The sequence below is a fragment of the Ascaphus truei genome, chromosome 5 (genome assembly GCF_040206685.1).
Source record: "Ascaphus truei isolate aAscTru1 chromosome 5, aAscTru1.hap1, whole genome shotgun sequence".
NCBI classification, from domain to species: Eukaryota; Metazoa; Chordata; class Amphibia; order Anura; family Ascaphidae; genus Ascaphus; species Ascaphus truei.
In genome coordinates, this window is record NC_134487.1 from 168,116,103 (window position 1) to 168,130,075 (window position 13,973).

General features: G+C 41.4%; 1 protein-coding gene across 3 annotated transcripts in view; it reads right to left on the bottom strand.

Moving 5' to 3' along the window:
- The window catches only part of FNIP1 (folliculin interacting protein 1), a 127,813-nt gene that overhangs the window by 24,902 nt on the left and 88,938 nt on the right, over positions 1-13,973 (bottom strand). For all 3 annotated transcript variants that reach the window (XM_075601193.1, XM_075601191.1, XM_075601192.1), the window contains 2 exons: positions 7,777-7,923; positions 4,205-4,374 (listed from right to left, as the gene is read on the bottom strand). In XM_075601193.1, the coding sequence (XP_075457308.1) occupies positions 4,205-4,374; positions 7,777-7,923 (317 nt within the window). The remainder of the gene's footprint in view (positions 1-4,204; positions 4,375-7,776; positions 7,924-13,973) is intronic.

Genomic DNA, 13,973 nt, shown 5'->3' on the forward strand with positions numbered 1-13,973 from the left:
ATTTTTTACTATTTGTGATGTTGGGTTCTCTTTGAATTTGATATTTTCCATCTCTTAATATGATTACTGGTACTTCTATTCATTCTTTTTCACCTTTTGAGTGAGCATTTATTTTTTGTTTCACCACAATCTGACTTACAGCCTATGTTTTTTTATTCAGTGTTGTCTTGTGTCAAAGTATTTTTAAAATCCTTCACTGTACTCACTTCAGCAGGGTAACTAATCCATGTATCCACTAACCTTTCAATGAAGAAACACCCTAGATTTTCACAATACCTTCCACTTTCAACACGTCCCCTTTATATTATAATACTTTTCATCTTAAAAAAATAATAATATTCCCCCTGTACCTTATTTATTTTGAGCAATTTGAAAGATGTAACATATCCATTTATATGGTTATCATCCACACATATAAATAATAATAATAAAAGCATGTTCTTGTATAGCGCTGCTAGTTTTACGTAGCGCTTTACAGAGACATTTTGCACAGGTCTCTGCCCTCTGGAGTTTACAATCTATGTTTTTGGTGCCTGAGGCACAGGGAGATAAGGTGACTTGCCCAAGGTCACAAGGAGCCGACACCGGGAATTGAACCAGGCTCCCTTGCTTCAAACTCTCAATGCCAGTCAGTGTCTTTACTCACTGAGCCACTCCTCCATATGATGTTGGATTTACTTCCAACAGGAATCCATGCGTCTTGCGAATATTTATTTATTTTAGCATATTAACAAATTGGGTGTCTCATACCTTACCCCAAGCTCAACAGATATGCATTTCTCTGAACATTTTCAGGAGGATAATATAGCCAAATGTCATTGCCCACAAGCCAATATTTAAGGGAAATGTCTTTGTCGTATGTGACGAACCGGGCATCCCAGAGGTATAATAATAAAGAATAATTACCCAAGCACCGACGTGTCCAGTTGTGTGCCACACTTATTTCACTGACATGCAAGTATTTGAATATATTACTTGATGTGTAGTTTTTGCCATTAGTATGTCTTGTATATAATGTACAGTATAACCCTTTTCACTTAATGTAACTACAGCATGTATTTGTAACCATGTATTTGTCATTATAACTTTGTGCCCAGGACATACTTAAAAACGAGAGGTAACTCTCAATGTATTTACTTCCTGTTAAAACATTTTATAAATAATAAATAAGCGGTTCAGTATTTCTCAGTTAAGTTCTTACTCAATAACCAGCAATAGATGGCAGCAAAGCTCAACAAATCAAAACCTAAACTGCCACACCCAACACAAACGTCTGAACAATAAAAAAGCTCTCATTTCTACTGCAGCTAAAAAAACAAACAAATTAAGCAAAAAGATACACCTTGTGGACCGCCGGTTACATTCTCTGGGGGTGTTTATCAGATGTTAAGGGAGAAGGTGTTGACTGCTTACAAGGGTACAGTTGTTCAAGTACTGTAGATATGTTCTGTGGCCAACTCATGAGCTTGGTAAAGCAATCAGATTTGCAATGCCTTAGGCACCAAAAGAGACTAAGCTTCATTTTGCTTGTAAAACGAAGTATAATGCGGCGTACAACACCAGCACAAAAGTAATGCATTAAATACCAGCACTCAGTGAAGAATATGTATTAGAACATCTTTCACATTGATGTTTTGGTCACCAGGGGGACTTCATAAAATAATAATGGCGGATAAAACATTTATTTGCTTAACATATGTCATTCCTTTTCAATGTTGACATTTAACTTTAGAGTACTTCTGTACAGCTGCACCAACTTACTTTCAAGCTTTATTTGCTTTATTGTTTTTGGATGCCTCCCATCATTTAGCTAGTTGTTTATTTAAACAAAATTGACAACACAAAAATGGTTCCAGTTTGGCATCTCACTACTTTGCTACCTAAAATAGCTATGCCAAATTGACCAACGCCCAATCTTCGGCAGCTTATCTATAGTCCTTGGTAGTATATAGCCCCACCCCCTCCCAACACTGCCCACAATTTTAAATTTGGCCCAGTATCCGAAGAGGAGATTACACAAGGGCACCTCAAATTAAAACTAAGCAGCCAATGTGGACCTGACCTACTACAATCAAGGTTCCGAAGACTTGGTGCCCCAGCAATTGCCAAACCAATTGCTTCCATAGTCAACTCTATCCTGTCTGCAGGCCATATCCCTAAGACCTGGAAAACTGCCAGAATTGTCCCAATCTTCAAAAGCGGGGACAAAAACACTGTCTCAAACTCCAGGCCAATCTCCCTTCTCCCAGTCCTATCCAGTCATGGAAAAATGTGTCCACTCCCAATTAAGCGATTACTATAACAAGACAAATTTCCCTAGCCAATTCCAATCAGGCTTTCGACCCAAACACTCCACGGTAACTACCCTGCTAAAAGTTTGCAATGAAATCCAGTGTGGAATGGAACGGGGTCAACTCACTGGTGCAATATTCCTAGATTTTGCAAAGGCTTTTGATACTGTTGATCATGCTATCCTGCTTAACAAACTCCAGAGCTCTGGAATAGGGAAGCATGCTTTAAACTGGTTTCAGTCCTACCTATCAGGTAGATCCCAACATGTGTCCATCTCAGGCTCTAACGCCAACCCCCTGGATATCACCTGTGACGTCCCGCAAGGCTCTGTTCTGGGCCCCCTACTCTTCTCAGTGTTCATCAATGATCTTCCCACAGCTTGTAAGGAAGCCTCAATACACATGTATGCAGATGACACAATCCTATATGCACACAGCCATAGCCTCTATGACCTTGAACACATACAGTACTTCAGTCTGACTTTTTGAGACTCGAAAACTGGATTTCCCAAAACAAACTGTTTTTAAATACTGACAAGACTGTAACAATGGTATTTGGGACTATGACTACATTTTTAAAGCTTCCAGTGACTGAGCTCCAGATCAGAACCAACGCTAACACCACCCTAACTCCTGTTACTAGTTTTAAATACCTGGGCATATGGTTTGACTCCCACTTAACATTCGGAATGCACATTGATACCAAAACCTATGCCAAACTAGGTGTACTTTACAGGAACAAATCCTCCCTAAGCCTGCTGGTCAGAAAGCGTATTGCACAGCAGATGCTAATGCCAATTATCAACTATGGAGACATAATATATGGCTCGGCACCCCAAACCCACCTTAGCAAACTTGACACCCTCTACAATTCAATTTGTCGTTTTGTTCTCCAATGCAACTACAACACACATCACTGCGAAATGCTCAAAGAAGTAGACTGCTCATCACTCGAGTCTAGGCGCAAAGTTCACCTATCCTGTCTTGCCTTCAAATACTTTCTGGGAAAGCTACCCACCTATCTGAACAAGCTCCTCACCCCTACCACATGCAGCACTTATCATCTGAGATCTGACTCCAAAAGACTGTTCATGGTCCCAAGGCTCAACAATGTATCCGGACGCTCCTCCTTCTCTTACCGTGCACCCCAAAACTGGAACAACCTACCGGAGACGCTCACATCCACCACCAGTTTAAGTTCTTTCAAAACTAAGGCTGTCTTACATTTTAATCTGGTCTGTAACTGTTACATAAGCCTATAATATACATCTTCTCTAACTGTGCATGCAATGTATTATACATAATGTATACCCTGTTCATTTAAGTAACTGTATTTGTAACCATGTATTATTTGTCATATTACTATATGCCCATAGAACTATGCCCAGGACATACAGTACTTGAAAACGAGAGGTAACTCTCAATGTACTACTTCCTGGTAAAACATTTTATAAATACATAAATAAATATTAAGTATTTCAATATCTATATTAAAATGGTACAGAGATTTTAGTTTTTAAAGCAATCTTTAGGTTTGTCAAAAAATTATAGAAAAAACAAATCACTAAAAAACAGGCTTTCATTTATTTTTATTTCTTAAATCATATAAAAAGCACTTGGTGTCAGTGTCATGGTTTTAAAAGGATTGTAAATTACATTACAATACTCTTGTGGCCCTCCTAGTTGGTTAAAAGCATGTTGCTTATTATGATAGCTTCTGCTGCCAATGTGGAATAACGCATATTTCAGAGCAACGCAGTTCAGTTTTCTCGAGTGGTTAAGGAGGTAACTACAGAAAGAAAAATGATATACCTGCAGCACTTTAGAATGTTGAAGTCATTTTGGATGTGAATATAACACTCCATTTTAAAATAACAATGAATATACAAACACTGTTCTTATTCAGGGCTTACCTAATTGTGCCCAGAGTGGGTTATACGGATGAGTCTTTGCCAACATGTCCACACTTTGTGATGAATGCTTCTCAAGAAAGATTTTAATGGGCGGTTGTCCATTGGGCATGACTGTAGGAACCCAGGCAAGATGGTTTGTGAGGACAGCAGTGAGGAGTGCTGGTAGAAACCTAAAAAAAGAAAACACACGCAGGGTTTTATTTCTCCCCAGTACCCGGCACTTACAAAATCCACCATTAATGTAATGGATAGCTGCTTAATACCATACAAGACACTTTAAATCCAATAATATGTTACTCAATTGTCCAATCCACAAACCCAGCAGCACTTAAAATGATCACACACACACACACACACACACACACACACACACACACACACACACACACACACACACACACACACTAGTGGGTTTAGGGTTTTGAGCTTGCCAAGGCTGTGTATGACTGCATTTTCCTATCCAGTCCCTGATGTTCATATTTTCTTACTATTTATGCACTTGAGTAAAAATTATTATAATTTTTTTATTGATGGTTGTTTTCTTGACACAAAAACTGAATCAGAGGCGATCATGCTACCGTTAACAGCATTATGTGTTAGCAGGGAGGCCAATTTCTTGGAATTACATTCCTGTGCCCAATGTTTATATTTATTTCTTTGTTTAATTCCCCTAGGCTTCAAACACAGCGGCTTCCTGTTACTTTGTTTATTAGGTTTAGCCACGGATGTAGTGCACAATTAGTTAATATTTAGCAGAGAGACACCCCCGGGCTATATTTAGTAGTGCTAACGATGGTATTACCATTTGAAAATTGCCATGGAAGCTGAAAGTGAAGGAGAAAGCTGTAAGGCTACAGGAGATGGTGCAAGAGTATTTATTATAGTAGAGATACAGGAGATTAGAATAAGCAGAGGTTACAAAGTGAAAGGATAACATTCCAGAGTAGACAGGTAGGCAGCACATGAAGAGATCTAGGGAATTGTGAGCAAATAAGTTCATGCAAATGTTGTATGGAGTGTAGTAGTTAGAAGGAATGTATTTTAAGAACATCTTTGAAGAAGCCCATCCAAAACCTTCCTGAGATTATCCCTTTTATCCCTCCAGTCTCTACCATGACGGCTTCCATACAAGGAAGAAAGGAAAGAAAAATAGAATATGCAGTCAACAAATGTGAGATTTTAAATATAATGCATAAAAAGACCTCACCTGGGTCCGCTCAGACAGTGTGCCCCTACCGCTAGGCATCAAAAAGTGAGTACATCAGTCAAGAAAATGGATCACCACTCAACAATACATCAAATACAAAAATAAATAAAGAATCATGTAACCAAAGCCAAGTTTACAAGCAGGTACTGTAAGTAGCTGCTATTTAATGAGCGTCTCTCACAGTGTATACCCAAAAAATAATAATAAGAGTTCCATATGATGTTTCCTGGCCTGCGGCCGTTTCCACGGGACTGTGTAGTTAAGTATGTGTGTCCAAACTGTTAACATCCTATGGGACTCTGGTGAGTTGTTTTTTTGGTGTACCCTTTGAGGGACACGCATTAAATAGCAGCTACCTGGCTGCTTTAAAATTAGCTTTGGTCAAATCATTCATTTTTTTGTACTTTATGTATTGTTGAGTGCTGATCCAGTTTCTTTACTGATGTACTTTCGTACAATGGAAATGCCTATGCCAACTATGGGACTCATGGTGCGCAGTCACAGAACTTCAACTCCTCAGTATCATACTTTGTTTTCTCACTTCTCCCTTTCTTCCTTACATATTGTAGGCGACTTGGAGCAGGACATTAGTATCCTATAAACCAATTGTACCACTGTGTATTAATAATATAATATGAATTGAATGTGATTGCTCTTGTTGTATGGAAGGTGTGAAATCACATCAGAACGTTGACTATTAATACATTTTTACATCACTGCATTCTGGACTGGTATGCCGCCTGTGATCACAGTACATTTGTACGATATGCGGCTGCATCATCTGGATTTAGTGAGCATCCAATGTCTTAGTTACTTCAATTTAATGCCGTGATTATACCCAAAAACGCGCGAGGCGTCATGCAGCGCCAAAACAAGTAACTTACATCCAATGAAAGTGCTCATACCGCAAGCGACGGTCGCGGTGCGCCGTATTGCAAAGCGGACGGCTGGGGAAGAGACTGAGAAATTAGTTTTTTCTCTGGTGACGGCCGTGTCACGCGAGTGGTTCAGCCAATGAGGGTGAACCGCTCACCGCCACGCCTCCGCCACGCCTCCTCTGCTCTCCCTCCCAGGCATAATCAAGATGCTGCTCGGCGGCAGCACTGGGTGACGTCACAGAATAGCGCTGCCGCCTTGCAGCAATTGGTATAAACCAGGCCTAATAGGGGTACATCCCCATCCTTCAATACAAGATTAATCTAGATCATGAATATTTTGAAAACAGTATTTCTACTCTCATCCTCGACATGTACTTTTATGTTGGCTGGCACTTTATACTGTAGTATCCCATTCAGCGTACAGTGCTGGTCAAAGTCCTCTGGACTTTGGGTTTTTGGTTACCACGTTGCACATTTGTGAAATTTGAAATGTTGGTGTTTTCCCCACATTTAAATATATGCTACAGTCCATAACCATTTGTACTGCGTCTGGCATGCTTTTCATGCTCTGGAATCCCTTATGAAAATAGTTTTTCTATGGTTTCTTATCAGGTTCTGTAGGTTTATTAACGTTCTGTTAGCAAAGTCTACTTTAACTTTGTTCTGCATACAACTCACTACACTCGAACAATTCTAGTCTATTTATATGTTCACTCTCCAACATATACAAATCATGAATGCAGCACCTAGACCACCCATTTTTCAGTCTACAATGTACTTTTACGGTTATCCTACTTACTTTCATCTTTCTTTCATCTTTCCCTTCCAATGTTTCCTTGGATTGAATTGTTAGTGTATCTGCCCAATTATATAAGCAAAGAGGCCACCCTCTGAATTATGAGTGTTATTGTGAACATATCATACCTTGTTAGCACCCATTACCATTTCTTATATTTGCCCAAGTCCTTCCATATATTAAGTCTAAGGGGCTTATTGCATATTCGCTAAAGCAGCCAAATCAGGCCAATTTGGTGTGAAATTCCCCATGGACGTCAATGGGGAATTTCAGACAAAAAGAGCTCGACCGGCCACTTTGGCAGATAAGGAGTAAGCCCCATAAAGATTAAAAAATGTGTATCTCTACGAAAGATATAAAATAAAACCATAACATTTACTTATTTGGAAACCTATTAATTTTTTTTTGTAAATACATTCAGTAGAGCCACTTTGTTTTTTTAAATCTATTTCTTGACCAGGTAACACAGTTGATCTCTTGTATCACAACTACATGTATTTTGTAACCTAAACAAAATGTGTTTTTATTTATCAGTCACATCATATATGTTTTCTCTTTCTTCCTTCGTCACATTCCCCTCGGACCCTGAACTCGGTTGTGGATCTGTGTCTCTCCCACATCATGACTGTATTTCTCTTCATCAGACACACGTTTTATGCATGAAAATACAATAAGAAAATGGATACTTTACTGGCATTTGGAAGTGTGTTCCATTAGGAAAACAAACTCCTTCATGAAGCGCTGACAGAGCTGATTTTTCTCTGGTGACCCGGACATCAAGGTAAGCCAGACAGGCTCAGAAATTCGCGGCATCGTATACAGATGACAGATAGTGGTTCTGGATATTTGAAACAGAAATGGGATTTGGGTTAGGACGTTGATAGAAATCTATGAAGCGGTTTCCTAGTGCTGGAAGACAAGAGTACAGCTCCATTCAATTGAATGGAACTAAATTCTACATGATGCTGAAGACAGCTTCACAGTATTTTAAAAATAAGGGCCCTTTGTTGAAAACATAGATTCAAATTACAATGCGGTTGTCAAATGCTATAAAAACCCATTGACTTTATGCTGCTGGCTGAGCATGCAACAAATTCCATTTTACTCCAATAATGCAGTAAGGGACTTTAACATAAAGTATACCAAGATTAAAGGAGCAATTCACCCTGCATGCTTATTTTTTCTTTTAAAAATATTTATTTACAATAGTGCATAATAGTGTGTGTTTTCTGCTAACAATTTTTAAACAGTGCATTTTATTACTAAATGATACTTTGTATTCTGCACAGAAATCAGCACTGCGTGAGCTGTGAAGTAGGAAAGGGAAGAAATAGAAGCAGTTGCCATGTAGATACTGTACTTTCCTGCAGGCTTTGGGCCTTTCTAAATAAAAAAATAAAAATAACAGCTCGGATAAAATAAAAGTAAAATAAAAAGGATGGTCATCGGCTTTCAAAGGAAGTCACATTGTGCCCACTTTCAACATAGGTCATAATTTGAGGAACTGCATATTTCAACTAGTAAATATTGTGGTTGCTTTAATCTGTAACACAAAAGGCACATCTCTATAAAATGTGCATATGCACGTAAATATATTTGAATTCATTATTAATATACATGTGTAAAAAAAACAACATGCATTTGGATGGTTTGCTTTTGCATGCATAATGAAGCAATTTGAAAACCACATAGGAGTCTTCTAAATGTAAAGGAGGAGTACACGGCATTTCATGGTACTGGAGTTATGTATTATTCCCAGCTGCAAAAGTGGGAAAATTCTGGTGAAAAACACAGCACGTTTCTGAAAATACCATCAATAGAGATTCATTCCTATATTATATCTGGTGCTGTTAAACAACCCCCCCCCCCCCCAGTTTTATAGCAAGGAGACTTTGGTCAACAGTTCCTCAGTCTCCACAAAATGGTTCCTTTTCATAGGTCTCAGTGCTGATGTCATCACTGTTAGAAATCCGACTCCGGAATGTTCTATTAGGAAGCAGTGAATCTCAGTACTGGTGATATCACCAACTCTGTGATCAACTCAAAATGGATGCCTCGGTGTGCAAAACGAGAAAAAAGTAATTCATAAAATATGGATACTTAAAAAAATTAAAATAATATTAAAACGGTTCCTTTTATGGTCACTGGCACTGAGGAGTTGGGTTGACCATAGGTGATGGTTATCTGAGGTGCAAATGTCCTCTCATTTTATGGTGAAACAATATTGAGTACCGTTGCAATTTAAAGCAGCAATTCCTCCTACTTGTTTATCATTACCCCTATTTTTTTTAAAGGATGGTAACCAGGGGGGTTCCCTACAGCTGAACCATGCATCCAATTTTGAAATACATCCTGGAATGACACAGGGAGATAACGTACATTGCCGAATATAACACATTGAAAGTGGTATAGGCAGGAACTGAAGCTTGTGTACTCAACGTCTTACACATAAAACCAGTGTGCTAAGCAGCAATCTCCCCAGAAACCTATATGAGTTTAACTCCAATAATGTTAGGATCTTCTCTCTCTTGCTCTCATTTTGTCAGGAAGCTGGGCTCACGCAACACCTCCTTACCTGCCTCGGAGGTTGTTGCTGACGCCCCTCGCTACTCGCTGGGTTATCCCCGTCGTGGTGCCCTACAATCCCGGCCGGCGCTGGCTCACGCGGCCGCCATCTTGTTGGGGCGCGCGCAGGAGGCTTACACAGCGCACGCCTCCGGCTGCAATTTATTCACCCCTCTGGGCTTCTGGCCACGCCCCCCCCGTCAGCAGCTGCAGTCCCGCTCCTGCCTTTACACTCAACAGCTGAGCACAGGCAATGATTACAACCTGCAACTATTGCAAAGCGCTCCACGGCACACCCCTGCTCTGCCTCCTTCTCTGATTGGTTCACCCACATTTATTACCCCTGTTCTCCCTGGGAATCATTGCTCTGCATAGCTCCTGCTAGTTTGGTTGGTTTTCGCTTGTGCTCTTGTTCTCTCGTATTCTTCAGGTTTTGACCCGACTTGGCTTCGACTCTTCCTCTTTGGCTCTGGACCCCGGCTTCCTCCTCACTACGCAGTCTCTCTCCGCCCCCGATCTCCGCTCGCACCTCTACCTCCCGGACCTCTGGCATCCTCGACCCCCGGCTACGGCAATCACCACGATTCTTCTATCTCCGGATCCGGCAAGTACCTTTTGTTACCTAACTAAAGTCTCCTGGCCTGGCAACGTATCTACCACAGTCCGGACACGCTCCTCTGCTGCGGGTGTGTGGTATTATACTTTCCACCTCAGTCTAGGGACAGGTCTGGTCTGCGGGCAGCACTACCGTGACACATTTCAGGGTCTGGATGGGAGTAACGTCACCTTAGGGACCTAAACAACATCAGGTTTAATTCCTGTGTTAACTTTAACGAACATTTGTGGATATGTGTCGTTAGGCATAGCGCCTCTGTTGCATATTATTAGCATTAACATCTGATATACTTCATGCAATGCCCATTCTGGCCAATAACATGACTTAACCTAATGTTAGTGAGATGTAAAGATGCACGTTAATGCTTAACGAGGTGCTAGGTTAACGCCTCGTTAAATCCGTATTGGGCCTCTGTGGATCTGGGCTTTAATAATTTAAATACTTTTATCTCCTGAAGGAAGCATCAGATGAAATAAATAAAAACCATGTTGGAAAAAGAAATAAGAAATCTCTTAATGTAAATGAATGAAAAATCCAAAAGAAAAAAAAAATGGCTATAAGTGCTGATTGCTGCTTTAGGTGTCTACAACTTCTCATGAAATAGTCTCCGGTCAAGTCAAGTATTTCACTCAAGCTCAAACACTCCCACCTTGGAAGCTAAAGTATCAATGTTCATAAACTTTTCATCACCTTAAGGAGCAATTCATGCATACATTTTTTTTTGACATAGCATTGAAGCAGCGGGTCTCCAGAGCTTAGCCTCATTAATTTCAGCTCCTTGGACCCCTTGTCTCACGAGATACTGATCTCAAAAGAGAGTGTCGGTATCTCGGCAAAGTCTAAGGCTCCCATGGGCCAGTAGGAAGCCGAATCTGATGACGTCACGGCTTCCTATTGGCTCGCAGGGCGCTGGAGCATTGACATGCCGCCATTACGTGAACCCTGCTAGCCATGCAGAGCGGCATCTGGCACCCACTACGGAAAAAATGATATCCCGAAGCAGGGTGTCCCGGAGCTGAAATGAACGGGGTTCAGCTTAAGAGAACCCCAGCTTCAATCCAATGTTAAAAAATTTGCAAAACAAATCCTCACCAGCTTGGATTAACTCTTTAACTCCCTACCCTTCATACTGGAGATAGAATACAAAAAGGCTGCCTGATGTAACACCCGTCTAAAAAGGAAGAAGAAATGCAGCCTTAAAATACTTTCTCCTGCAACAGCAAAATCTTTTGGAAACCCTGTTACAAATGAGCTGTAAAAACACAGCTCTGCCAACAATGAGAAAACAAAAAAGGCAAGTTATTAACGTTCTTAATGCAGACGCCATTATTATAAAGGCACTGCAGTCCTGTGGCTGTGAAGGTGTTAAAATGTATTTGCACTGAACAGATAGAATGAGTCTTGTGACACATTATTTACTATTCTGGTAAACCCTGGCTGAATCTGCACATGATAGTGTTTCCTCCAAGAGAGATCAGATTCCACTGGCTGCTCTCCAGTAGGCATGTGACTGCAATAAAGGGAACCCTCCATACCAGAAATCGAGCTCAGAAACCAAGGGCAGGGCTCAGCAGCTACATGTACACATGCTCACAACCCTGCTCCACTGGCTTTTTTTCCTCAGCAAACATTGCATAAAGACTTTATAAGAAAGCGAAGCATTGCTACCACAGTAAATTGCCAAGGAGAGACTGCGCCTCTGAATATCATGGCAATGATTGTATTGTACTGTGTGTTACCATACGCTGGGCCTGCCGCGCACTCTTTTTTGAAACATGTTACTGTTTTCTTTTTTGCTTATTGTTGAAGATTTTATGAAAAGGTGTACTCTTCCTATCCTCCAATAACTTGGAATCTCTCCTCCTGCATCTCACTATGCCCTCCCTATTGCTTTTTCTGTTTACTGTTTTCTTACTCCTTTGTGAACGTCTCTGTTCTCTCCACCATTATTTATACACCTCTCTCCCAACAACTTCTTTACCCCTCAATAAAAAGCACCCCCACAAATCCTCTATTCACACCCTCTAGCTACTCCTTCCTGCAGCTGGGGATCTCCCCTAAGCCTGAAACCAGACATGCACACCTGATTTCACCCATGCATCCTTGCCACCTCTTCCCCTGTAAAGTGTGTTAATCCTTAAGTTATTTGACTAACCTTAAAACTTGCCCCACAAATCAAGCATCCCAATAGCCTGCACTCATGGTTACTGTCCCACACTCAGTCACTCCTACCACCAATTGTGACAAAGCACTGCCATACACAGCACTTATTCCCTCACCTACTGTCTCTGTAAGCTCCCCATCGAAACTCTTAAGCTGAGTCCATGCTCCCTGCTTGCTCGCTGAGGCTCAGGGAAAGCGAGTGCTTTCCCTGGCCTTGCGGTTGCTTACCGCACGCGCTCTCAGCGCGCCGTCAGGTGGTGGGCGCGTCACTGGCCGGGGGCGGGCCAGTGACATCACGGAGCTGGTTCGCCCTCATTGGGCGAACCGCTCACGTGACCGGCCTGTCGCACCGGCAAGGGGGGGAATTTTAAATTCCCCTTAGACCTGCGCTTACGCAAGTGCGCGGAAGCGCAGTTGAGCCCCTACTAAAGCCGCTCTAATTGCGGCTGTAGGGGCTCAGTGCTGCGCGAGAGCGTGCCTCAGCACGCTTCCGCCAGCAAGCAAGTAACATGGCCGAGGTCTTAGATTGTAAACTCTTCGGGGCAGGGATTTCCTTTCCGATTGTCTGATTTTGCTGCACTTATTGTATTATTATAATTCCCTGTACTGTATTCTTTGTGAAACGCCGAGTACACTTTTGGCGCTATATAAATAAAAACATACATACAAAACAGGTGCAGGTCCAGACAGAGCCAAACCAAACTAGTGAAGATGTGTTTAATAAAGTTTAAAATCGGTGACTGATGTCAGAAATCAGGCATGTCATTTTAAACTGTTTTTTGAAACACCTGACAATTTTTATAATCATTGTAACCTGCTGGAAAGGAGTGGTTTACTGCCCTTATCTTAGTATACAACTGATTACTTTATCCTTGTCCCCTCTTAGATGGTGCATGAACAAAATCGTACTACCTCATCACTGGGATTGAGCAAAGTAAATTGATAATCATCTTCCAATTAGGTTTATTTCAACCAGAACAGTCAAAAAGCAGATCTTTTAAATGTTGTTTCTAAAGAAGTCCTGGCTACCTTAATCTTGTGTTGCGGGCACCATTGGCAGCTTAGGGGTTACAAAATATTTCCTCTGCAGAGAAGTTGTTTGAGGAAGTGGAAGGCACAATGTAATGTTCACCATTAGCATGCTTATTTGCAGAAAATGAAAGTTGATTTGACATTAAGAACCAAGCTTGTGGCAACTCACACTTTGACCCAGTGCTCCACCAACGAAAGGGTTACATTATTGTAATTGTACTTTAGTAAAATACTAGACATATGGGCATGGAATAAAACAGCGGTGCGCAAAGTGGGGGGCGCGGGAGATCTTTCTGGGGGGCGGCCGGGCGGTTGCAGAGGCCCCGCGCTCTTCCCCGAGGCATTTAAATTAAATGCCAGGGGATCGCGTGAGGCCTCTGCAACGCTATACTTACCTTGACTCTGCCGGCGTCACTCATATCCATGGCAACGCGGCGGGAAAGGACGCCGCGGGGCCATGTGACGTCACACGCATCAAATGACGCGCGGGTCACGTGACAACGTCACATGAC